Source organism: Sylvia atricapilla, chromosome 2 (assembly GCF_009819655.1).
Source record: "Sylvia atricapilla isolate bSylAtr1 chromosome 2, bSylAtr1.pri, whole genome shotgun sequence".
In the NCBI taxonomy this organism is placed as follows: domain Eukaryota; kingdom Metazoa; phylum Chordata; class Aves; order Passeriformes; family Sylviidae; genus Sylvia; species Sylvia atricapilla.
The window spans coordinates 40,587,965-40,615,580 of record NC_089141.1 but is presented as its reverse complement, the minus strand read 5'-3'; the positions used below and the strand labels follow the sequence as shown (position 1 = coordinate 40,615,580).

The following is a 27,616-nucleotide window of genomic DNA, read 5'->3' as shown; positions in this document are numbered from 1 at the left end:
CAGAAACCATCATTTGCTGGTAGGACAATTTGCTGGTAGTAAAATGTTCTGTCATCAGATGTTACAAGACTGTTTGGAAAAAAGTAAATAGCTTTCTTTTTTTCTTTGGTTTTCCCCCTATGACTGATGCAAATGCAAGCCTAGGAAACTGAACTGCTGCTTGGCTTGCATCTATCACTGAGGGACAAAATACAAAAAAGAACTGTTAGAAGACAAATACCAAGGTGTGTACAGGAAGCTTTAATTAACAAAGATAAGAAGTGAAAATACTATGAAATATTTGTAAGTTAATTCCCTGTCTCAAACTATTTTTGCACACGTAGCTCCAAGACTACTAAGACTCAGACCTTTTCAGCCAGGCATAGTACAAACACTTGCACCACACAATAACAGCACAAGAATTTGTACCAATTTTCCTGACTTTATTAGTCCATTCATTTATGAGAATAAATGAATAATTTTTGTAAGAGAAAAAGCAGTATCATAATTCAAGCTCCAGCATAAATAAGTATGGAAACACATTTTTATATACTAAACACTTGTTCACTAGTAAACAACATCATTATACAACCACTTTCTGCTCCTAGCCTGAATAATTACTAAAGTGTAAGAACCACAGGCAAGGAGATGCAAAAAGGCATGTTGGTTTAGGCTTTTCATTCAGAATTCCTTCAGAAAGGAAACATGTCATCCTTACAATTCCAATGAAGTGTCATGAAAATCAGGTTGTCAGCTTAAATAGGGAAAGATACGTTTCATTTACATATGTGCACTTATTCCCATTCTTCAAATTAAACAGGGTAACAACATAAGAATTTTTATAAATTTCTTTTCCTTATACACCGTCTTATCTTGAATGTGAACTCTGTTTCACTGGACCCTCCTGCTTTGAACAGAAATTGTCCCAATATGCAGAATCCTCAGGTGTGACTGGAATACCAGATGCAACTAAATCTTCAAAAGTCAATACTGTAAATTGTGGTTGGTTAGGCTCCATGGAATGAACCTAAAGAAAACACATATTAGCAGAACATGAATCAATAAGTATCAATTTTCCTCTTGTAAAATTCTCTATCACATTTTAACTACACAATGCTTACTGAAGAATAAAGAAAACATTCTACATTTGAGACTAATGTAACTTCACCTCATTTAGGCTACACATTAACTATTAGAAGCATGTAACAGGCCACACAGAAAAATTGAGTTTTTTATTGAAACACAGTTCACAAAACTGATGAACAAGGGCTATAGAATGCTGCAAGTACAACAGAATGACTGTTTAAGTCCAGTAAAAAAGAAAAAGACCACCGTCAAACAAATCAGACTTCATTCTTCAGCAGATATGATTATTTCAGACAATTGTGCGAAGATTTATTCCACTAGATGTGCCTATTTGTACTCTTTTTAATACCAGTAGTCACTGACATTTTGCATGCTTCTCTCAGACTCAAATGCTACTTAAAAACTAAAGTGGTCACAATCAACCTGCAATTCCCCACGTTAAATCCAATTAAATGTAGACTGAGATATTAGAGATGGCAGTGTCATGGTCTCCATGTTAGTTTCATCACGCCAAGAATTTTAAAAAAAATCACATTTCAAAGAAGAAAAAGATTTGGGTGAGGGTCTTCTTTTTTAATATACTACTGTGCAGCCTGCTGTATGCCATCTCCAAATGTAATTGTTTCCAGACAGCAGGGCAGATAGTACAGCTTGCATGAATCAAACATAAATATAGCTGATTCTTCTAAACAGGCATTTGCTCGAGTGACATATTCTTAATGTTTAATATTTCATAAAATTCAGTAGGGCTCCTTTGCAGTGTTGTTACTTAGTACATCAGACAAACTGACTCATTTTTGATGAGCCTGTCAGGGTCTCTCTGTGTGGCACTACAAGCCTCTGGTGTATCAGCCACTCCTCCCAGTTTGGTGTCAACAGCAAACCTGCTGAGGGTGCACTGCACCATCATCCAGTTCATTAATGAAGATGTCACACAGTACTGGACCCAATACTGACTCCTGGTAACTGGCTTCCAACCAGACTTTGCAGCACTATCTCCACACCCTGGGCACAAACGTTAAGTCAATTTCCAACACACCTCACTGTCTGCTTACCCAGTGCTCAGCATTTTTCTAGGAGGATCTTATGAGACACAGTGCCAGAGACAGAGGGTACTGAAATACAGGTAGACAATTACCCACAGCTCTAAACTCATCTACCAGACCAGCCATTTAATTGCAGAAATTTGCCCAGTTGGTCGAGCATGACTTTCTCTTGGCAAAGCTATGCTGACTAGTCGTGATGATTTCTTTGTCCTTGCCGTGCCTGGAAATGGTGTTCACAATCAGCTGTTCAGCCATCTTTCCAGCAATCATGGTGAAGCTGTCAGACCTGTAATTGCCTGGGTCCTCCTTCCATGTTTTTTTTCCAGTCTTTGGGCACTTCTCCCAGTTCCCGTAATCAACCAAAGATTATTGCGAGGGGCCTTGCAATGCCAGCTGTATCCCATAAATATTCACTGACTTACACCCATCCAGTTTGCTCAAGCATCCCTGACCTAATCCTCTTCCTCCAAGGGCATATCTTCCTTGCTCCTCCCTCTTATTTATTAGCCAGCCTGGCTAATAAATACTGATGCAAAGATGGCATGTAGCACCTCAGCCTCTTTGAACATTTGTCTTATTGAGCAAAACCCTTCCCTTTGGCTTCTTTGCACCTACAGAAGTGCTTCTTGTTGCTTTGAACATCCTTGGCCAGATAAAATTCTATCTGGGCTTTAGCTTTTCTAACTTCATCCCTGGATGCTCAGATAATATTTCTGTATTCTTCTCATGTTACCCATTCTTGCCCCCAACCTCTGCATGCTGCCCTGTATGTACTGTCCAAGTTTGGCTAGGAGCTCCCTGTTCATCCATGCAGACCTTCTGGCCTTTTTGCTTGACTTCACATGCAGTGAGATGGAACTCTCTTGAGAGTGGAGGAGATGATCCTTCCTTGTTTACATCCAAGTGCTGGAGGTGACTCAGTCCAAGGTCAATTTTGAGGATTTTGTTATCCTTTTTTGTCACACTGATGAAGGTAGGTCAGTAAATAGGCAAAACCAAAAAAATCTCCAGTTCAGCATAGGAGCAGTAGGCTACTATTAGGAATAAATGCAGACAACAAAATGGTATGCGCTTGTCGTAACAAGACAGAAAAACTCTTAGATGTCAATGCAGACTGAAAGCGAAAAGGATTGAGCTGCTTCTCACTTCATGTGTTTACACAAGTGACATGGTGTGTGGACATTTCCGCTCCTCTGACATTTTGAAGATGATGTAAAGCTGCTGGAATGGTGCCTAGAGCCATGCAAATGACATTACAAATACGAACCAAGACTCCCAGCTATAAGTGCTTGTTAACAGATGTAGTTTGAACTTCAGCACGTGCTTGTCTGAAGGAAGTGTGTCCTGACTGAATGCGTCACAACTCTTGGGAAGTACAGCAAGTGACAGACAGAAGACATTTATATCCTACACAGGATTTATAAAGAATTTTAAACTCAGCCATCTTTTACTGAGACTAGCCTCAGATAAATGTCTAGATCTAGGTTAAGAGCACAGATAAATGTTCTGTTTCTTCAAGCATGTAACAGTCACTAGCATTTTGATAAGACTCTCAACACTAGAGATTTTTAATTACAGTACATTGACATAACAACGGTCTTTCCTGCGAATTGTAGGTACATGCTGTATTTTGTGAAGAAAGCTGCAGATAGATGTTCTGCAAGCAGGCCATAATGAATTACTCCTGTGATTGCAGAGAGGGAACAGACACAAGCACTAACATCCTGAAACAACTGGGTAACATTTACACTCACATTGAGCTAGGCTGTTTTCTTTCAACACACCTAGCAATAAATATAATCCTTTATATAGTTCTTTTACAAAGAGAGAAAGCAACTTTCATTTCCTCCATGTTCCTATTAGAAGGAAGCCTAAAAAGGCACAATGCAACAGTACATAAATTTTCACTTAATTTCCTTACTGGGAAGTCTCAGAATGCTCTCTTTTTCTGCTTAAAATGACCTTTTTTCATTGAACTGATGTAATGAAATTTAGGTCATCACAAATTTAGTCTGTAGAAGAGTAAGCCTTTGAGACTCCTCTTGATTCAAAGACTTTTCATCATAACCTTTGATATCATGACGATTTTTTCTGATATGTTTAAGGTAAGTGACTATGATGGTGAAGGTCAATACTTAAAAATCCTGGATTCCTGTAGAATATTTATGTAATTGTTTTTCAAAAAACAGCCACCTTTTCACCTCAGACTTAGAGTTATCAGTATTCCTGTCAGAACGATAATGTACAACCCCATCAGGAACATAAGTATGTTCTGCCAAAACCAATGTACATAATTTGTTAAAAAATATTTGTCCACTGATTTATCACAGTAAATAGTCAAACGGAGTTCAATACCTCTTTTTCTCCATCTAACCAATACTAGTTAAAAAGTCTGTCTCCATTTGCTGTCCATGAACATAGACTTTGTTACCATGATAGATAGTGTGTAGTGTCCGTTTCCTGCTTTTATCCATTCCTATACTAATTTTCTTTTTTTTTCTAGTTCCTGGTAAAATCTTTGTATCTAAATAACAGAAAACAACTAACCAATTTTCTTGTGAGCAACTAGAACACCAGAGAAAAATCTGGCAATTTGTCACATTCTCATTTGCTGACTGTCTGGCTGTTTTGGCTACAACTTGTCAGTCTGCCTGTCCCTTAAATTTGACTTTTATTGCTATTTTCATGACTGGGGTCTTTTTTAAATTGCACAGAAAACCACGAAAATCTTTTAAGTAGCTTTTCTCTTTCTCTCAATAGAGACACCACATGGAATGAAGACTAACACTGCTGTTCTTCCCATCTGTTGGTTGTTGTTGCTTGTCTCAAGGGTTATCTTGTCATAATGGTGTCTGAGCGATGGATCTGCTTGGGGATACACGCACTGACAGCCCCTCACTAAAATCAACTTGGTGAGGTGTTATACAAGTTTAGCAGTCCAGATTGGTTCACTGTTTCCATTTCCCTCTGTGAAAACCATCTTTCCCACATGAGTAGTAGCAGGCTATGACAAAAATCACTTAATCTTCTCTTGAATGAACACACTGAATACACTTATTACAGACTTGACATTATCTGTTGCTGTCCTCTGAAACTATTACTCCCTCATGGACTTTTTCTGAAACAGGTGCAACAGAACTAGAGAAAACACTTCAGTAATACTGCTTGGCTCTAGTTAATACTGTGCCTAAGATAAGCCTTCTTGGCCCTGTATATATGACACCCTTTTAACCACAGCAGAAGTTTATACTCAGGTGATCACTGAGACATGAAACTACTTCACAATTCCTTACATCAGAATCCTCCTGTACAAATCCCTCCTGTTTCCCAAGTGCCACTGCAACATGATGATGGTCATCCAAGCGGGTTTCCTAGTAAAGATGAAAGATGACAATGTAAATGCATTTTCTTTACTCTGTTTCCAGAGTATAGATTAGGTAAGTGGTTAGAGTATAGTTCAGAACAATACCACAAGATAATTTAAACTACTTTAAAATAATGACATTCAAAAAGCAATATTACTTCTTAGCACTTTTGTTGGAGAGCTCAATGATGCAGATACATTAAAATGTTCACATGCTGAGGATGGATTACTACAGGTTACCAATACCTTATCCACTTGTACATATTTGTATTCAAGTTTGTGACCTGAGCATTCCTTTACCAGTCCCTTCTAAGTCTCAAACCACATAACCCATCTTAGCTATCCTTTTCCAGTGAGATGAACTGAGAACCTCCAGAACATATTATGTCAGTGTAAACTTAAACCAACAACTCTCTCCTTCTTTCCTTCAGTCAGCATATAAAAGCACAACTTCACATTCCTGACACAGTCTGAGTACTGCTATGTGTAAATACGAATACATTTTTAGATGTGTAAGTATATATTTAGTAATATAGTTTTTACCTATTTAATAGTTTGGTTTGAAAGTGTTTTCTAGAAAGATAAAAATGTATCCTAAACAATTTTAGGAAAAAGAAACCCAAATACTTTTACTGTTTCTGAATAATGCTTATTCTACAGCCAAGCCATTATTCCAATGACTTTAAAAAAATATATATAACTAAGGGGAGAAATTAAAATTTTTCCTGCTTCTTTATTCAAAAGCTTTCATGTAATGTCTGCACACTTTTTAAAGTAGAAATCAAGAATAACAAGAATTTTACCTAGGAAAGTGATCCATTTCAATACTGCCATTAATCTGAAAATTAAAATGTAATTGAGATATTCTCCTGGGACACAAGACTGAACCTTGAATTTTGGCTCCCTTGGGAAATATTCTAACTCCACTAAATTATAATATGAAGAAAGCACCATGACCTCCTCCTATTTCCTCTGACATGTTGTTGGTTGCCTCATCTTCCTCCCCTTTTAATGTAAACAAAATGTCTTTAAGGACAATCATGAGTGTGCATCAGGCTTTTCTACAGTTCATCTACTATACAGAATTTTCAAAGGCTTCAGTTGCCAGGATACCATTTCCAAAACAGCCCTGTATATATACATATATATAAAAAGGTACCAAGCTGTTCAGCTCAAATCTACTCAGGCCAGCTCAGACAAGGCAGCAGCTGCTCCAGTCATGTGTAGCACCAATACAACTGTAAAGTTGAGGGAACTTTCTGGCAAATGTGGGGGCCTTGGCTGAGAGGTGCTGCTGAGGAAATAGAACTGTGCTTTTTCTTTGATCTCTTCAGCACCAAAACAGTGCCCATTTGACAGCTTTAGCAGGGCACTTTAGAATCCTCACCTACTTAAAAAAAAACCAAAACAAACATGAAAAGCTCATGTTGTCATACCTTTCTGCAAAGTGCTAGTACGAAAATGAGTGTTTCAGTTTTGTCTAGATGAAGAAAAATATTTAATATAAGAAACACTACATATATGCCTACAGCATAAGCAGTACTTTACATGACTGAAAGAGCTATAAATGTACTTCCTATGGGGTATTTTACTGGGTTTTCCACTCCTTTACTAGGATACAAAACTGAAAGGAAGTCAAGCAAAAAGAATGCTATCTCATAGGCAACCACTTGTATTCAGTGTGCACATTTCTGCAACTTCCTCAAAAGTAAGAAATACTATGAATATTAGATGCTTTATCAGGTGTTGGTAAAACATTTCTATAGTTCTGGGGTGGCAGTGTTTTGTGTTTCTCTAGATGGAAAAATTACTATATCCTCTTTTTAATTGCTTCAGTTTCTGCCCTTCTTTCATTTTTTTTTTGCATGTCCAAGAGGTCAAAGGCAGATCACAACCGAGGGCACAGTACAGCACATTCAGCAGTGGCTTACACCTGTAATCAGAAGTCTGCAAACAGCGTTTTCTTTTTTAAGCACAGAATTTTCTTTTTGTGAAGTCAACTTATATTACTTCTTGTTTGTTCAACAGACAGTATTTTACATATTGTTAGCAAAATAATGTTTTTTTCAGTTCAAAGCTGCATTTAACAGGCAGTGACTGTTTAGACAGACCTTCCCTGCAGAGACCCTGCCCAATGAACAGTGAATGAAAAAAGTTCCATTTCATTTATTTCATGTATCCTCTGTGGTCACAAGAGAGTTTTCAGCCTATTACAATAAAACATAAACTATGCCCTTCATCTATCTTTGCTGTTTCAGAGCAATGTTAATCTAAATGAAATACAGAAAGGAACATCTTTCCTGGCCTTTACTAGTGGCCAGCAAAAACCTTAAGAAATGGAATTAATGAAACATACTGAAACTATAAAAAACAGTGGACCAGCTCACTTCCCCGAAGATATTGCTATACCAGCTTATAAAACTAGTATCTTAAATGGAAATAGATTATTAAACAAAAAGAGGACAATAATATAGAATTCCTTCAGGGCAGAGAGTTTGTTTTGTCAAGATTCCTCTCTATAAACCAGAAAACATATAATGGACCAAAATTTGGTTTTGTGTGCACAGAACAAAAGTGTTACTAGAGCACACAGAGATTTACAATGATCTGATTTCAAAGACTCAGCAGAATGATGTGTCTGGAATTCAAATCATTATGAATTCACTCAACAACAGACAGCTTAAGATGAGTCTGTACCTTCCCAGCCAGCAGAATTGATTGATGAGTGAAAACAGGTGGATCAATCTTAGAAATATAAATTTCTATTCTTATTTATTCCTGACAATGCAACAGGATTAACTTCTCTTACTGAGGGTGAAAGATGCCAACTACAGTTGCACACCAGCAATTACTAAATATGTTTCAAATTGACCTGGGTAATCTCTCTTTGAAATGCATGTTCTGGAAGGAATCTATTTGCATATAAACAAACCAAGCAAATATTTGTTGTGAAAAACTGCAGAAAGTTATTTGTGTAACAGCAATCCTGCCAGGTGATTCTTAATCCCAGAATGAAGTTTAGTATAAATCATGTGCTTCCTATACAAAATAATTGTATCCAAAGTTGAGGTAGGTACAAAACCAAAAATGCCTTATGTCTCATTTAAGATTCTTCTTTAATATCAATTCTAGTAAGTGCTATCCAGTTATTCTTCTTGATCAATTGTACACAACTGGGACCCGTATGGAAAGGGTCATGAATACATGAATACATTTAACAATTTGCAAATCACTAACTAGGAATTTATTTTTCATCATCTCATAGAATGTCTTACATTGGAAGGGACCTCAAAGACCATCTCATTGCAACGCCCCTGCCTTGAACAGGGATACCTTCCACAAGTCCAAGTTGCTCAGAGCCCCATCCAATCTAGCCTTACACACTTCCAGGGATGGGACATCCAGAAGTTCTCTGGGAAACCTGTTCCTGTGCCAATATAGTTCCAGTGCCAATATATTTTTCCATATATAAGATCTGCTACAAATCTAGCTTATAAACTTGTATTGATCTCTTTAAATGATAGAGCTTGTCATAACTGTTTTCAATCAACTTCTTTCATTTTTACTAAAATTAACTACTACTTTATTCTTGTCATAGCAGTAGGCAGCTCATATATAGTAGGCAGCTCGTACCACACAGCCTCCTCACTGGCAGAGCACTAAGAGAAACTGGAGTGCTTGACTTTGTTTCAGTGTGTTATCAGCACTGTTCTCATCCTAAATTCAAAACATAGCACTATGCCAGTGATTTCTTTCTAAAAAGAAAATTAACTGTACCAGACATGAAACTAGGATAATTGTCCAAGTTTATTTTCTTCAAAGGAAGTAAACGGAGCGTACAGAATTGCCCATAATAATAACAATCATCATCACCATCATCATAATGACCATCCTAAATCAACACTCTGACAAAATACTGTTATCACTCTTCACTGGGTTAGCTGTCTTTTAGGTATAACTAAACAAAGTCACCTTTTCAAAATGAGGAAAGCGTGTACTGTCTATTTGAATAAAGCATATTCAACACATATAACAGAAATATCTCAAAATTAATTTGATGCTTTGAAACAAAGCCTTTTTTCCTCCAACTCCTTCCAAAACAGCTGAAGGGAACCTGCACAGCAATCTCTAGAGTAAGATATCTAGAAAACAAGACTCTAAAGCTAAATCCTTCCATCAAGGTCAAACAAATAGAGGCTGTTTCTGACCAACTGCTTTCCATTCAAGCCAAAAAATACTGGGAGTGAATGGAGGCAAGGTACTTTGAGCAAAACTAATTCCTTGGTAAAAGGACCACTGTCAACTATTTAAAGAAGTAGGTAATTTGGTATTTACAATGAAATAAGAGAAACCTTTCGGACTGTTCACAGAAAATTCTATCTCCAGTTTGAACTGGCTTTGCTCTAACAGTGAAGAGTTACAGGGTGTCTAAATGGTGTCAACTTTGATTTGTTCTGATTCATTAGTATTTCTCTTGACCTTTTAGTCATGACAAGTATAAGGTGGTGGAGCTTTTCGTGGTCTTTACGAATTTGAAATTATCTTTTTCATATTTCATGGTACTTTCTGAAGGAGATTTCAGGATATTTTGTGTAACTTAAATGGATAAAATCTGCTTTATTAGTCACTTCCATTTTTAGTAAATTAGCTTCTCTTTAAAAATGAAATTAATCAATCAAAAATATGTGATAATGGAATTTTAAACAGTCTTGCTCTCTTTGATAATTTTCTTTCACTAAGACATAGGCAGTTCTGAAATATAGAAGTGAGGTCATTGTATTTTTTTTAATAGAAGAAGCTCCCTCACACAACATGGGCACAACAGGGAACCCAATGAAAAGTCTGAATCAGTAATATGTAGTCTTACAGGTGACTTAATATCTGCTCTTGGGTGACTCTTTCAGATTTCTCAAAATTAGTGTTTTCAACTAAAAAGTTATTTCAAAAATCTGATGAGACAAAGAGACTTTTCTAAGTAAGAAAACAGACACAAAACTAAAATAAACTTGGGAAGAGACAAAGAAGTAAAGCAATGCCTAATTTTAGGCTCTCTGGAGATTGGCAACTGAAAAGCATTTTATTTATTTAATGAATGTTGATATTTAAATTAAATTATATCCCAATTGAGCTTGTATTTAAAGGAAACATGATATTAAGCCCTTTTTTTGAAATACAAGGATCTGCCTCATTATAATGCTGCACTTTTGGGAAGCAGGAGGGCAAGCGTGGAAGTGGAGACATCCCTCAGACAAGAACTGCACAAATGTTCTAGCAGTAACTACTAAGTAATAAGGAAAATTCAAACAATTAGAAGGCATTTAAGTATTACAGGGAGCTATCTGCATCATCATCTTCAGGCTATTTCTGTCAATCAACCACATGCACATCAAAGACCAAAATTAGGAGCTCCAGAATTCAATGAAGACAGGTAGATGTTCCCTTTGCCATGGCACATTGCAATAACACAGAAAGCATTCTGGTACAAGATATATCACAGGCCTTCCCAATAACTTCCTTTGCCAGTGTAATTCCAACTAGTGGATTTCATGACATAGTGATATTGCTGTACTACACAGGAATTGAGTAAGAGGACTGATTTAGTATGCATAGACTTGTAACACAAAACCAAAAGTGGATAGGAATGCTGAATGAAGGAATGAACTGTAAAGAAAGAAACTTATACTCTGAAATTAAACATTACTGGAACATTCATTCTTTCATTCCACATGCACAGGGTACATGTAGTTTGTATACCAAAGAAAATAAACATACAGCAGAAATTTGTCATTTAGATAGCTCTATTGAAACAGCTGTCTCCCAACAATATAGGTATTTTAAAAATGCAAATATTAATTTGAAACTGAATAACCTTATTGAAAAGTGCACTTGAGCCTTTGTTCCATTTTTTGCTTTGTTTAAAGTGGCTGAGTAAACACGCCTCTGGGGTGTAGAGAAATGGGATTGTGATTTGTTTTTAAAACCTGGGGTTTTTTTTGTAATTAAATAATTTGACATCACTATGAATCAGAAAAATTTAGGCTGGAAAACACCTTTAACATCAGCAAGTCCAACTGTTAACCCAGCACTGCCAGGTCTACCAGTAAACCATGTCCCTATCAGTTCTTCCTCTACATATCCTTTAAACTACTTGACATGATACTGATAATTTCTTACCAAATCTGAAAGGACAGATGCTTTAGTGACAAGCCCCAATAACTTCAAAGAAGGAAATAAAAGGTGCAGACCCCAGGACTTAGTCTATTGAGACCAACTGATAAAGAACTTTAAAATCTTAGACCTGTTCAAGAAATCAAGTCTGAATATATTTCTGTGAACTTCCTGTGTACCTTAGGTAGGATGACCTTCCCAGAGCACAGGGAATATATTGCTGGCACAGGAAAAAATAAAAAGACATTATAACAAATCCATCTATGGGGTGTCCTTGCAAACATTTAAAAAAATTTAAAATGCTGCAGATTTATATCCTAAGTTTTGATTAATATAAGCTCAATGCGATTATACAGAATAAAGATGTGAAGTTGCAATTAAAAAAATCAAACATGCAATGCAACCATAAGGAACTGAGACTTCTTATCACTAGTGAAAACATGTTCTTTACCTCAAATGTCCACTCCTCTTCTTTTTCTCCATCCAGAAGCATTTTTGTGTCCTTATACACCTTCCCTATTTCCAGTTGCAATGGAGACACATTAAATTCAATTCTCTGCAAGTTAAAGCCAATTCCAACTCCAATGGCCTTTAAGAAGCTTTCTTTTAAGGCCTAAAAGACATAAAAAAAGTATTTTATTTATGCTGGCTATCAACTGATTTTTAAACTGCTATTTACTGTTCCATACACATTACTTCTGAGCAGACAAAATAAATTTAAGACTGTAAATGTGAGGGTAGAGTGATGAAATAATCAAGAGAAGAAGTTATCAGCATAGCTTATACCCAGCCTAAGCTGCTGCATTAAAATAAACATGCAGCTGAAATTAGTCAGGGGCACATACAGATATGAACATTGTACCTTGCTCTGGCTATGTGTTTAAAACTACTAATAAATGCCACTGGAAATGTCAGCTGTACCACGGTTCTCAAAGTTATTCTGATATTAAAATGATCACTGAAATATAAAGTCCAAGAATATCTTCACATTAAATGGTATCTGCACCAGGGGAGTTTAGATTGGATAATGGGAGAAACTTTTTCATTAAATGGCTTTTCAAGAACTGGAACAAACTGCCCAGGGAAGTGGTTGAGTCACCCTGAAATTCTTAAAAATATGGGTAGAGGTAGTGCTTAGGGACACAGTTGAGTGGTGGGTTTGATGATCTTAGATGTCTTTTCCAACCCAAACCATTCTATGAGTCTATGCAACTACAAAGAGATTACATTTTTCCTATAATGAAAATAATAAACTGTATCAGCAAATAATGTGAACCCTTGCAGACTTTAAACAGGAAAAGAAGTATTACCCAGTGCCGATAGAACATATCCAGCTGCATCCATTCATTACTCATAGACTTGATTACATCCCACTCCGTTTCAGTAAACTGTCGCTTCATTATGTGAAAGAAGTTTGGAATTGAGCTACTACCTATAAATCAGACAGAGATATTTACAGAAATTTTAACAGAGTGGTAATAATAAGCAATTTAATTACCTCACATTACTGTTCTAGAAAAAACTCTTAAAAAAAAAATGTATGAACCAACTCTGCTCCACAGTTTGAATTTATGCAGCCTCAAAGCAGTGAGCCTGACAAATGTTCAGGAGGCAGTATTTCCAGCACTCTCTAAAAGGCAAAGTACTTAATCAACAATGATTTCATATAAACATAAAAAAAAATTTTTTCAGCTACAAAAGTAGCATATACAGTCTCTGGCACCTGACAGCTTCATCTAGTAATATTTTATAAAACAGCATGCTGTTTGTCAAAATTTATCAAGCTATTCTGCCTCCCGCCCTTGGATGCTGGGATACAAAATAAACACTTTTTTAAGCACTTGTAGAAGCACAGTCTTCCAAATTTATCACACACATATTCAGCTATTCAGATTGGATTTATTCTGGAAGAAAAATTAGGGTAGACAGGTGCCCATGATAACAGTAAGAAATATACCAATGGAAAAAAAAGCCCTCCAAAAAACCCAGCCTCAAACTATCAAACCTTCAAATCCTTAGATCGAATTTAAGCTTCCTCTAAAAATAATCACAGCTGTATGGCACTGCAGCAGCTCTTTGGGGGCTACACCACTTTTTCCCACTAGTCTAAATTTACCTTGTAGAAGACACTACAGTGTGTGGTTTTATTGATCAATGGCATTTCTATAGTAGATTGAAATCTATGGATCTCGTTACAAGCTTGGCTACTCATAGCCTATGTTAATCAGTATCCCATGCAAGCATCCAAGTCCAACTGGGTTTACAGGTGGCTAAAAAGACAATGGCAGAAAAGAATCTATTTTCTTTAGTAGGGATAATAAAAATCTGGATAGAGACAATTCTACATATTGACACAATTTCTTTGATAGGTTACTCAATGTTCTTACTAAAAAAAAACAAATAAAATTGTCATATTTAATCCAAAACATTTTCCCTCTCCATACTATGCTACTTCGAAGAACCCATTCACTAAATAATTGCTTGAGATGCAGATTCTAACTGTAGTTGTGCCAGTAATTCTTTGAATTGACTGAGTAAGGAACTTTCCTTACCTACGCTCATGTTCCCCACCCTAAACCAGGGCTAAAGGCATTAAGCCTTTTCTATAAAGTGGCTGTCTTCTACAGATCCTAAGTAGTAAATAAAAACAGGTAAAGGCAGCAGTAATAACTGACCTGAACAAACTGATGTTACACTAAAGCACACATTCACATCTCAGAATTTCCAAACCATTCTGCAAAATGTTATCTGACATACATATCCCACAAAATATGGTAGTGACATTTCAGAGATGCCCTCAAAGACATTTTAAAGCAAACATCTTAAGATAGAATTCTGTTGACAATTGCAGTACTAAGCTAATGGAATGATCCAGAACAATCTAAGGACAGGACTAACTTCCCTCTGGAGAAAGTAACAGCAGAAGAAAAAAGCAACCACAATGCTTTGATGAATTACCAAGGCAAATTCAATATCCATCTACTTACACAATCCAACTTCCCTGAAACAATAAAAAATAACTTGGAGAAGGGTGTTTTCTTTCACCTGTGTGTTTGCATGGGCCATTTCACAATCAAATAACTACATTAATACCTGCTCTAAACAATCCACTTCTTTTTCCCTTGTCTCTCTTTTCTTGAATATTTAAAACAACAGTGGTGAGGTTCCAGCCTGTTCTTGTGATTCAAACTACATAAATTCCAGATTGTCCTGATGTACCCTTCCTCCTCTATTACTTTCAGACAGTTCTCCTCCTTTCAATAACCCAGGACTATCAGAGAAAACCACCCAAGACTATTCACACTACGCTACCTTTAGCATGTAGAGGCATATAAATGCTCCTGCATTGCCAACTTTATCACATGTGGTGAATACATGTGGTGCTTAAACCATTTAGTACATCAAGAGTATATCAAACCCATATGCTACTGCTTTCCTCCTCATTGTTCACCCCTTTTCTTGTCCTAGGTTTCTTCAACTGTTCAGCTACCCTTCTCAACACTCATGTTCAAATTCACACAGTACTTTCCCCTCCACTCCCACTGTCTGTCGCACTCCTCCTCTGAAAAGCTCAGGCACCACTTTGTCCTTAAGTGTGCTCACTCTCTGTTTCCTTAAGGCAGTACAGTTGCTTTGCTCTGAGGAAGAGATCAGAGGACTTAGGACTACTATTCTCCACAAGTTACTCGCAGTACCACAGCCTGCCTAATCCCTTTCCCCACATTTGCTTCAGTATCAGGGAAAGATTCACAGAATCATGGGGAAAACGTAGGTAGAAAAGGACATTTGGAGACCACCTGGTCTAACCTTCTGTTGAAAACCAGAGCCTCATGTTGGGTTACCCAGGGCCCTGTCAAGCAGAGTATTTCACCCCTCTCTAAGGAACCTGGTCCAGTATTCTGCTGTTCTCGTGGTGAAGACTTGTTCTGTAGAGACAGAACTCCCCCTGAAGCAACCTGAGCCTGCTGCCTTTCCCCCTGTTCCTGTGCACGCTCATGAAGACAACTACGCACATCCTTTCTGCAGCTACATTTCATGGATGTTGTGATTTGATTCCCGTCTTCAAAACTTTCAACTCTTCAGGTTCAACAAACCAAGCTCCATCAGAATTTCTACATAAGTCAAGTCCTCCAACCCTCTAATGACTTTGGTGGCCCTTCGCTAAACCCCTCTCAATTTTCCCATGTCTGTCATAACATAGGAAATATGAAGGGGATAAAACTAGAAGCAGCAGAAAGCTTCTGTTTAAATACTATGTTTTTTGCTTTTAGTTTGATTTAAAAAAAAGCCTCAAGTGTACTTGCCACAATTTATAAAAAATTTCCTTTGAAAGAACGGGAACAAGTCCACATAGCAATTAATTATTTGGTTTTAAATTTGCATTTCTAAAGTAGCTCCCCCTTGTCAACTAGTTTCAGAAATAAATTTACTTCTTAAGTAAGTGCTTTTTACTTGCCTGTGTTAGGGAATATTGCTCTTCCAAATAAATTAACTTCTTTTAATCCTGAGCATTAATTATATTGCCTTCTCTGATTTTAAAATACATTCCTTGTTAATAAACTTTCAAGTACATTAGCTCCTTAAGAATATAAACTGAATAATCTTTCAAAAATTGCATTCTAGTAATTAAAAATAAAATCTAAACCCAAAGTTAAGTTTCTTCATTAGATTAAAAGCACACAACACCCTGGAAATTACAGGAAACGTGAGGAGAGGAAATAGCGAGTGATACTGGAAAAAAGACTCCAATATTAAGCCTGGAAAGTAAAGATGCTATATGCAAGTATATGTCCATGTTCATATTATATTAACTTTGGATTTTTTGCATGAGCTATTTACATTAATACATAATGCCATGTTTTCCACTGCAATGACAACTGGTGTGTTTCATTAGTTTTTTTAAAGACTAGGCAAAAAATCTGCTTTGCATTTTCCCTGCAGAACAGTAATGCCAGAGACCAGATACAAAAGATTGATTTTAAAAAGAGGCAGGAGTGAAGAATAAGAAAACAGACTGTATTCTCTAGTCTAGTGTTTGCAAATGCACTGCAAAAATAGTACATAAATACAGCATAATTTCCCCCCATTTTTCTACCTGCTAAGGAATCCCAACAAGCTGCATTTGTAGGAAGATAAAGGCAATCAAAATTAAGATGCATGTAAACTATGATTAATAGTGAAGATTACTACCTATAAGGCTAATACAGAAATCTTCATACAATTTATTACATTTTTACAAACATCGGGTTAATCACAAGTCAGCTTCGTAATAGTGTACATTTCACAAAGGCAGGGTACAAACTTGTACCAAAAAATTATTAAAACCACGCCATGTATTCTCAAAAACAGTGAGAAAAGTAAATGACTAACCATTTCCACTTCACTTTTTACAAGTTTACAGTCTTCAACTTGGTTTAGTCAGACACAAACAAACTAGTTTATAAAGCTACTGCTGCCAGATTATTGATCAACTAATCTCCTGGAAAAAACAACAAACAAAACCGAACCCAAACAAACATTCAAAACAAAAATACCAAACAAACTCCAGGATGCAAACAGCCTCCTCACCAACTTGAATTGCATAAAACAAACAGTTCAGTGATCAAGAACTAATACTTAATCAATACAACCAGTTTACTTTCAGATGGAAAACAGGTAAAGTGGCAATGTGACATGCCATACATAGCAAAATGAACAATTGAAGCGTTAACAGTTCAATCTACCAAATAATGTGAAACACAAAATAGCCATTAAACTTATAAACTAACCAACTGTATTGGATGGATGTTTCAAGTCCTGGAATCTTGGCCTGACAATCCTTTTGGTGCAGTACCATATTTGATCACATTGTCTCTAAAGGAAACCAAAGTAACCTGATACAGAGGAAAACATTTCTTCTGCAACAGATGCCCAAGCCCTAATTGATTATTAATACCAACTAGCCCTTTTACAGATGTTTAGAAACAACACAAGGCAAATAATTACTGAGATACATCACTAACTTACAAGAACCAGACAGAACATTAACAACGCATGTTTTTTTCCAATCTAGTAGCTCACACAGCTTTAGTGTGAATTGCAAATTGGATTTACATTCTCTGACCTCCACACTTCCTGTCAGTGTCCGACAATTCACCCAATTATACGTATGTTAAACATCCATTCTCATCATGTTAACTTTGATGTGTTTTATCTTGGCACACTCCAGAGAAGCACTAACTTTAAAATGCCTGAAGATTTGACACTGTCTCCTATAAATTACTCAACATTTTCCAGATTGTAAAAATGGAAAAGTCAGAAAGAGACTGAAATAATTTGATAATGTTTGATATTTTCTCTGCAGATAGCATCATTAAGTCTCTGCAATATTAGAGAAACTGCTAAGGCTTCAACTGCATTAGTGTGGTTTGGTCTAACAGCAGTGATGAACATTAAACAAGCTGCCTTGATAATCAATGTAAAACAAAAGGAAGTAAAGAATCATAATGGCTTAGATAGCTCTACTTCTAAAACTTGACTGCGAAAATAGCAGCTTTGATACAGCTATGACTTAGATAAAAAAAAACTAAAATAAAATTAAAAGCTGTTAATAGGATACCTCATATCTGATCAATTTAAACACAAGTGGCACAGTATCTGCAAGAGATTAATGCTTTTTGTCATTTATTCTGAAAATTAAAAAAAAAAAAATCCAGATCCTCTCATATTTTGTTCAGACTCCAGAATATTTTTACATGTTCTTTCCATGCCAAACATTTAGCTGGAACATATACTTGCTATTGAAGCACTTGCAGGCAAACACTTGGGTTCAAGCTCATGGTTTTAGCTTGCTTCTGAGTGGAGAAAATAAAAGCAGTTAAAATACAGAGTCTTAATCACTAAGATGACTCAGGGATCTCAAATTATTTATGAAAAATGTACTTACAACTAAACAGTGATAGCAAATAAGAAAATGAGCAGTAATAAAATAAGAAGTTTGTGTTTGTCTTGTACCTTTTACTTCCTTAAGATCTTTCCAAGAAGTTGTATGACTACAGCTAGCAGAGCTCTAGGCAGCCATAATATTTCGGCAAAACCAAAAAAATACCCCACAAAAATGACACTTTAATCAGTTTTTCACTATAGAGCATACATCAAACAGTTACAGCAATCATTGCACTGCCAGAACAGCAGGAACTCTACTTCCTTTCAACACTTAGGAAGTTATGCTGCATCACACTAAAACACAATCCCCAAAATCTAAATAAGCATAAAAATACACTTTCCTTTATAAAGCAAGTAATGAGGACACAACTACAGATATAAAAAAAGTCCAGATGGTGTCTGACCATCTATAGCCTTACATTACATAGTACTACCATGCCATCAGATCTCTGAAAAGTTTTATTACATTTTATGAAGTAATATATTAGAAGGCCTTTCTACATTCAGAGATATTGACTGAAATCTCTGGAAATTAATCCTTTGCTTTTAAACTAACATTTTAAAGAAAATCTATAACTTAACATCATTCACTAGTCCAAGTAAACAAACAAGCAAAACCCACACTTACTAGTCCAAGAAAACAGATGAACAGATTCAATCTGCTCAGGAGATTTCATCACAATAGCAGATCTCCCTTTCACAGTTTATCAAACAGGAAAGGTTAGGTATTTAGTGACAGTGTAATTATCGGGAATATAGGCCCATCCTTAAGAAGCTAACACCACAGCAGAGCCTGGAGTTGCAGTTGGTATTTGGTGTATAAAACACTATATCAGATAAAAGGGGTGGGGGGGGTAGCCAGTTCTCAGTATTAAGCCATCCTCATCTTCCACATGAATTTCACTACATGATTCACACTTTCTAACACCTCCTTGACCTGACTAATGCAAATTTTTCTTGGGAAGCTCTGTGACCTTAGAAAGCACAAGCTGACACAAACTGAGGTGGTTTTCCTGAAATGATTTGATGAGAGATGCCTCCTCTAAACTTGGTGTGGAAATGTTTCTCAATATCGAGACACACACTCTGGGACTATGTCCTCCAGCCTCAGCATACCCTCTGCAGTAAATGAACCCAGCAAACAACAGGGTTGCTTTTTAATGGCAGAAGTCAGGACACTGCATAGAAGAAGCCTGTTCCAGAACATGAATTGTACAGCTGAATGCAGTAGAAATATCCCTTATTTTCACACTGAAAACTTTCTCATGTCTGCCTGCACACTGTTCTTCCCTCTTCTCCCCCTTCATAATGAAGTCCAAAAAGCCCAATGTGAGTAGTATTAGTGTTTTAAATTTGGGAATCAATCTCTTCTACATAAGGACATTTTTTAAAACAAATTAATGAAAATCCAAAAAACAAAACCTTATAAAGCCATTTGTTTGGCTTGCCAGAAGCTGAAAGATTGTTTGTCCCACTTGACAGCTAAAATCCAACATGTTTTGCTTTGTTTGGTCTTCCCACAGAGAAGAGACAGCAGTCAGCTAGTCATTGGCATGTTGTCCCTCCACATCTTTCCTCTTAACATCACACAAATCAAATTTTGCCACTGCAGGAGCTGTCTTTTATCCAGCCAAAATATCCAAGGAAAGATGCAAGTGGAAGATAAATGTGCTGCAACATAGCAAAAGCAGATGAAAAAGCAGAGGCCCACAGATGAAAAACTGATGAACTTCAATGGTCTATTCACCTGTATCAGTTGAATCTACTCTTGTAGATATCATCTCCAAATGTTTGCTTTGCTTTTATTAAATCTGTTTTTACTAGGAAAGAAAAAAAGGAAGACATACAGGCTTAATACAGAACCCAACAAGTCTGATGAAAAAAACAGGAAAACTATGCAGGGCAAGTAATAACTTTTTAATACACTACAAAATTGGATTTTCCATTAAAATACAACACTGCACATAAGAGAATTCCCAGAACCAACCCAATAAATGGCAAGAAAACAGCTACCTATGGAAGTAGCAAATGTCTCCTGGCCCTACTTTCCTGACACAACATAAGCAACTTGTAATCTTTATTTTCAACAAGGCAAATATAAAAATATTTGCTTTGTTGAAAATCAGAATTTCTCTTAGAAAGGAAATACATCAGTGAAATGCAGCTGAGGCTACTTTTTTATTTTTTACATTTACTAGGGAGAGTTTTGAAATATTTAAGGTAAATTTCTACCATTTCATAAATCAGTCTAAAAAATCTACAAGTCCCTATCTCCAAAAGACTGTCTCACAACCTTGAAACCAGTAAGGGCTCCAAACTTTAATATCTGCACAGTCAATATCCAAATAAGCTTCTGACAACACAAAATAAAGTCAGCTTATATATTCCAGCTCTTGCAATAAATACATGTATCTGTAGAGCTGAAGCTATTGGAAATGGGCAGGGTTAACAAGAAGGCAATTTTTTAATACCAACATAGGAATTACTTAACCTTAGTCCTTGGACTGGATTTATCTGCTACACTTTCTTACTTTGGAAAGCCAAAGCTAACTGTCATTAGTGCAGGTTGAGAGGCACTTTTAGTTTTGCTTAAAAAAAAAATCAGTTCTATTTAGCTGCTCATTGTGACTGTGTAACTTAATTTCCCAAAACACCAATTAAGTAACAAATTGTGATTATTGTAAATTCAGTGTGCAGAATGAAAAACAATCCCACAACACCGAAACAATCTGACATGGATTCTTACAGTTACTCTTTGTTCAAACTTGTATTTTTAATAAAAGCTCCTAGTTTAGGGATTCTTTATCACTAGTTTATCCCTCATTTCAAACATATATTCCCCACATCCTAATTCTGCAGTTCTGCATTTTACTATCAGTTTATATTTTAATCCAAATGGTTTTGCAGTTTTCTATGAAAGAAAGAGTCATAAAGGATTAAGAGCGCTTCTCTGGAAAATAAAGAAGTTTTTCTTTAAAGAGGGGATTTAATCACAGTATCAACTTTTTTTCATAGTTTATGAAGCACTGGTGCTTTATCAATTACAGAATTGTGTAATTCCAGGTTAAAACTGTGTTAGAAATGTGAACAAAGCACAGCAGTGAAATTGCTATATATTATCTATTCTTTAAGAACACATTTAAGATGGCTGTTTCTACACAGTTGCAAATAGAACAAGAACAAAGAAATACCTCCCTGTTTACTCATTGTAAGAGCACAGCATCACTGGGATTATTTAGCTCAACAGGGATATCAGTTGTTTTAACATCCTTCACATCTAAAAATAATGTGTTTACACATGCATTTATAAATTATGACTTCTTTGAACCATAAGAAGTAACATTAAAATCAAACCCTTTGTTGATTTCCTCATTTCAAGCTGCACATCTACACACCTAAAGATGTAACATTAGCTAACAATTTGGTGATTATCTCTAGCAATAAAAGATTAGATGCTGATTGCTGCTATGATATTTACTGAAATACAACAATAAGAGCAGAAACAGTTAAAACTTTGTTTAAGGGAAAGGTAAATCACCTCAAGGACAAAAGCACTCTAAAGAACAATCTAATTTGGAATTTGTTTCAAGGTCAGGAAATTATTATTTAAAAGCTAAAATAAAGCAATTAAATAAGCACTGCAAGTCAAAAAAATTGAACCGGGCTGCTAGCTAAAAGACATGCTAAATATCTTAACTATGACGTACGTGTGCCTAACTCAATTAGACTTATGAATACACCAAAATTAACAGCACAAAGTTTAAAACTGTCTGGAGAGAGCTTTCTCCTGTAGCTAGACTGAAGTATGGTATTTAGCCTCTTCATGTGGGACTTATATACATGTGTGACCTGTCTCTGATTTGAAGATCTCTATCATCTCTTGCATTACCTCACCTCCATAACATAGTAATGAGTATAAAAAGAGAAAAATTAGTCAAGTTCTTTTTATATTTCCTTGCCTCAGAGAAAATCAGTTTCAAATAATTAGGTGTTTGCACATAATAGCCTACTTTCCTAAAAAAGCGTTTATTGGAGTATTTTTAGACCAAATTACTTCTGCGAAATTCACGTGCAGAAAATTTACCCTTTTGTGTCTTTTAACAAGCAAGCCTAGCATAAAACCAAGATATTAATGAGAAAAGCTAATTCTGCTGCATGTCAAATATTTAATTGCGGAATAAAATTGAGATTGGAGACACCTGGATCAAAGTAAATATAGTGGGATAGGTGAGAAAGACTGCAGGCTGATTTTCAAATGAACATATGAACTGTAAATTTATCTTTGCAAATCCATCTAAGTTTAAAAATTGCATTAGTGAAAAGAAATTCACTGGCACAGCAGGATAGCTCTTGAGCCTAAAGTCTAAACTTTTTACAAATGCTCAAGGCAATCTTTATTAAGCTATAATTATTTCCTAAGTCTCTGAAAATGTTCTACTTTACGGAGTTTAATTGACCGGTCAATCAACATCCCACACACCACTCAAACCAAGTTGACACTTGTTGCAGAATTTCTTTTCCATAAGTTAAAATATTAAGTGCAAGTTCAGCTTTTTCCACAGGAATTAAGAGTATTGTGAGAATCCTTCTTACTTCTTTTTTGAAAGGCCTAAATAAATTCATATGCATTACCTCTCTGGCCAAGTAATGTCCACAGACACTTCTACTAACAAATGTACAGGACACTGTGCATTTTTCCAAATGACTCAAGAGTTCATCTTAAACTGATCTGAAGAGAAGAAAAATAATCATTGATCTCAGTAATTCTACAAAAACAATTTAACTGAAAGACTGATTTAAATCTACAATAACCTGCCAGATAACCAAAAGGCAGCAATACACAATACCTAAAGAGGACATTTCCTTTTCTACTATCACTACAGTATTTACTGCAATATCTGAATAGAGGAAAAAAGGTGATAAACTGTTGCAAACCTGTGGAACTTTTGTAGAACTGCTGGTGTTTGCAGTGGTAAGAACAGCTTCTAGTGTGGCCTGCCCTCACCTTTGAAGAAGGCTGTCTTGTAGTTTCACTTCTCAGATTTTAATAATGAAGGACAACTAATATGGAAAGAGGCAGCTTCTCACAAACAGTACGTAAAACAAAAATTCAGTACGCATTAGGAAGTGACATAAAACGTTTATGTGCACCAGGACTCATTGTTACATAGTAGCACACAAACAGCAGACTTCCCCAAACTTTCAGCTGCACCACACTCTTGTATATCTGCACTGCAGATTTTGCATGCTTGCTGGTTGAACAATAAAGGAATATAAGAGCATCGATCAAGATGCTGTTGGATAACATCACAAGATGAAGTACTTTGTATTTAAACAAGTGTTTAAGAAAACAAACAAACCTACTGAAATGTACTTTGTTCACAGGGAACTCTTTGTCCTTGTAGCTGTTGCAAGGAAAGAGATTTATACTGAATCCACCTACAGAAACATAACGTACTTAGCAAGCACAGAACAAGAGCACCACTCAGTGGAACTATCAGAGAAAATATTACTGGTAATGTCAGTGTTACCTACTCATAGCCCAACAACAACAAAAACGTTGCAGGTGATTGTACTAAGACAAAAATCTTTCTCAGAAAAATTTTAGGTGAAAAGATGGCCAGCTTTAAATTATCGCCTCTGTAATATGAAGTTCTATCCTTAATATTTGTATTTACTTGCTCTGTTTCCCACATACAATTATTACATTTACATTAGTATCTTATTTCTTTTTCAAAAATACAAATTATAGTTACAAAAAGGAAGACATATGAGTCATTGTTCAGTTTTTGGAATCACCATCATCTCCAAAATAACCACCATTTTTCACTCTCTGGGTAAAAACACTGAAGCCTGTTGGTATCAGATCTCAAACTATTACTTAATCATTAGACTTCAGAAATAAAGTTTAACATACTTCATAAAACTTGTCAGCTTGACATTGACAACATGCCTTTAAAATGCCAGCTACATTTACAGCTGTTTAAAATGCCAGGAGAGGATGTAAGGTATCCCTACTTCCACATATAAATTTTTCAATTTTTCTGTGTAAATTTGAATTTTGCACTTCCCGAGAAAAGCTTCAAATACAAAATCTTGAAGGTTTTGATTTTCACTATTTACCTCCTAAAACTAGAAACTTTTTGGAATGAGGAATTAAAACTATTGAGTCCTGTGGTAAAGTCAGTGGCAGCCGAACCAGAGTGTTTCCAAGGGTACGACTGGGTCCAGGTGTTACCTTTTTTCATGGCAGCCTGTAGAGTGTTGTGTTTTAGGCCAACGCCCAGCCCAGTGTTGACACAACACTGGTATCAGCAGTGTCTGTACAGCATCAAGGCTTTCTCTGTAACTCTGCTCCCCCAGCAAACAGGCTGAAGGTGTGCAAGATGCTGCGAGGAGACACAGGTGGGACATGGCCTTGCCTGCTCTGCCTGAGAGGCCCATGATAAATGCACCAGCCTCAAGCTGGTTATTTGGGCCCTGTGTTACTGCAGTCCTGTCAGGTGTGTCCCTGTACCAAAGCAGCCTTACCCACTGGACACAATTCCTGTCACGAAACACACAACAGCTCTGGTGGAGGATCCTCCAAAGGCTACCCTGTGGCCTTGCACACTGACCACCACGTTCAGAGTGAGGGTCTACAGCAGGTGGGAGTCATAGGAAAGAACTTCAGGTTGCAGCAAAGTTTCTGTGCCTCCTAGTTGAACGTGACAACCCAAAATTGTACACTTACAGTTATCATTAAAAAGGTGTAAGGTGATCAGACAGAAAGTTATCCAGCCAGGGTTTATCTGAATCCCTAACAGCACAATGTATCTTGCAGCATAAAATGGCGGGTAACTCCAAAAATTGTGAAGAAAGATTCTCTAAGAACACAACTACTATTGTTGTATTTTGTTAAACATTTATGGAAGATCCTAAAAAACCAGAATTCCAGTCAATCATAAATCCCAGTATATTTCTCCTTTAACCCAGTCATGCACCGATGAACATTTGCAAACTAAATGCTCTCCATAAAAGTGTATATAAAAATACGCTTTGCTACAGTCCAAATTTTGATCCTGAAGTTCACTAATCTATACAGTCATTTCATACAAATAAATAGGCCAATAACTAAATTTTGTAAAGTTTAGTCTTTTCCCAAGACACACATCCCTCCTCATGATCCCCTCTCCCTGAGGATTACTGCACATTCAGAGAGAATCTGCCTTGCCAGTTGGCTGACACATAAAATGTCCATGGGACTTTTGGGACAACTGAGTAACAGTCTATGAAGTTCTCATGGGGATGGATCCCACTATCCCTGTTTGGAAAGATGCCCCTGCGTCTGCCTCACAGGCAGAAAATCCATAATTCAAGTATCTGCAGATGCTGGTACTGCCCATGCAATAGAAGGATTCATGACCTTATTTTCCCAGAGTTCTGCTTCTCTAAATGAGAAATATATCTGTATCTGTCCTATAATGCACCCCAAACTAAACAACGAGGAATGTATTTAACAGCTAGAAATCCCAAATACACAATACATTCATACACTCTCTTCTAATTACACTAAATTTCTAGGACACAGATAGGTTCTTTAGGAAAAGTGAAAATTGTCAGTACTCAAACACCAATGCTTTAGTCACCATAAGACATTACCTGGTAAATCAGTCTTCATAATATCAATACCAACTTGAAGCTCAGGCTCAGCTGCAAGGACTGCATAATCTCCTTGATGAGAGACATTGAAGCTGTAGTTTGACTTGATACCGAGTAAGTTATTGGCCAGGAAAGGTTTTCCTTTTGATGTCCTTTGCAAGTGTACTTCATTCCAAGGTATGCACAGCTCTTCTGAAATTAACTTCCGCATCAGCAGGCGACCAGCCTATGAAATAAAATGGAAGTAATTCATACAGAACTATTGTGCTATGTGGTTGCTAGAAAACATCCTGACCAAAAAATGTTGGTCTATTACTGTTCATATCAAGTCGTGTATTTTAAGCAAATAATTTAAATTTCTCCCTTTTATAAAAGCTGTGTCAAGCAAGTTTAAGCATAAGAGTTCGACAGAGCATCAAATATACTGTCGCTATTAGCACAATTAACACCAGACGAACAACAGTCCCAGCCTAGACAAATCACAGTAGTTCCTTTCTCTACCTTATATACCATACTTTATGGCACAAATAAATGCTTTTTTTACACCACCTTGAAGAGTAAAATTATCTCAAGAGCCTTCCTTTGAGTACATCCATCCATTATGTAGGTGCTAAATGAAATACTCAACAGCTAGAAGTGATGAGTAACTGCTTCCAGACTCACTAGCAGGTGTGTATTACTATATTATTAGCCGATATTTAAAAACTGAGTCATGCAAAACAGCTTTATTTTCCTACTTGTTACACTGTAGTGTATATATATATACACTCTTATATATAGTGTCCCAGGTACGCTGATTTTGTCTCCTGTTTGGGATCACGACACAGAAGTTGTGAGGTCTTTCAAAGTAACTACTGAGAGCAGCCTGCTGTGCCTCTTCGCTCCTCAGTGAGGCAGAGCTTCATACTTTCATACAATGCTTATCCTTTAGTTTTATATGCCTGAAATGCTCTTGCAGGGCATGTTTTCCTACGACCAATCAGGAATTTGGGCAACGCTGACAGCGCAAAGCGACAACCGCGTCCCCGCTCCCCATGTACCAAGGCGGCTTTGGCATCGCGGGCAAAGACAAACTGGCCGATGCGCTCCTTCTCCTCGGGCTGCACCAGCTGCGCGGCCAGCAGCCACTCGCGGCGGCGGGGTCGCCAGGCGCCGCAGGGGAAGGCCCAGCGCACGCTGCCCATGGCCCGGCCCCGCGGCCCCAGCCCGACCGCGCTCTCGGCGCCCTCCCATAGGCCCGCCCCGCGCCGCGACGACCCGCCCCCTAGGGCCTGGCGGGAGCCTATCGGCGTACGGGATACAGGGACGGCCTCGCCCCCGAGAGCATTAACCAATCCGATGGCAGAGCGCCCTGTGAGTGACAGCGGAATGCGCCAAGCAGCGACCTATCAGGAAAAAGGCGGTGCCT

At 37.0% G+C, this 27,616-nt stretch overlaps 1 protein-coding gene across 2 annotated transcripts; it reads right to left on the bottom strand.

Annotated features, from left to right (window-relative positions):
* Positions 1-200: 200 nt before the first annotated feature.
* Positions 201-27,613, bottom strand: AASDHPPT (aminoadipate-semialdehyde dehydrogenase-phosphopantetheinyl transferase). 2 transcript variants are annotated; one of them, XM_066313001.1, is made up of 6 exons: positions 27,249-27,407; positions 26,209-26,434; positions 12,954-13,075; positions 12,095-12,256; positions 5,405-5,482; positions 201-1,006 (listed from the first exon to the last, which is right to left on the bottom strand). In XM_066313001.1, exons 1-6 carry the CDS (start codon positions 27,390-27,392, stop codon positions 848-850), a joined length of 891 nt encoding a protein of 296 aa, XP_066169098.1. In that variant the 5' UTR covers positions 27,393-27,407; the 3' UTR covers positions 201-847. The 2 variants fall into 2 exon arrangements, with proteins under 2 accessions (XP_066169098.1, XP_066169097.1); XM_066313000.1 differs by lacking the exon at positions 27,249-27,407 and adding an exon at positions 27,540-27,613 and having other exon boundaries at positions 202-1,006.
* Positions 27,614-27,616: the final 3 nt, after the last annotated feature.

What these genes read in the sequence shown, in the direction of transcription:
- AASDHPPT (XM_066313001.1), bottom strand. Translation starts at nt 27,392, where the DNA reads ATGGGCAGCGTGCGCTGGGCCTTCCCCTGCGGCGCCTGGCGACCCCGC. An exon ending in GCGATGCCAAAGCCGCCTTG is followed by an intron (nt 26,435 to 27,248) that starts GTACATGGGGAG and finishes TTTATTTCATAG; the next exon opens with GCTGGTCGCCTGCTGATGCG. An exon ending in ATATGTTCTATCGGCACTGG is followed by an intron (nt 12,257 to 12,953) that starts GTAATACTTCTT and finishes TATGTCTTTTAG; the next exon opens with GCCTTAAAAGAAAGCTTCTT.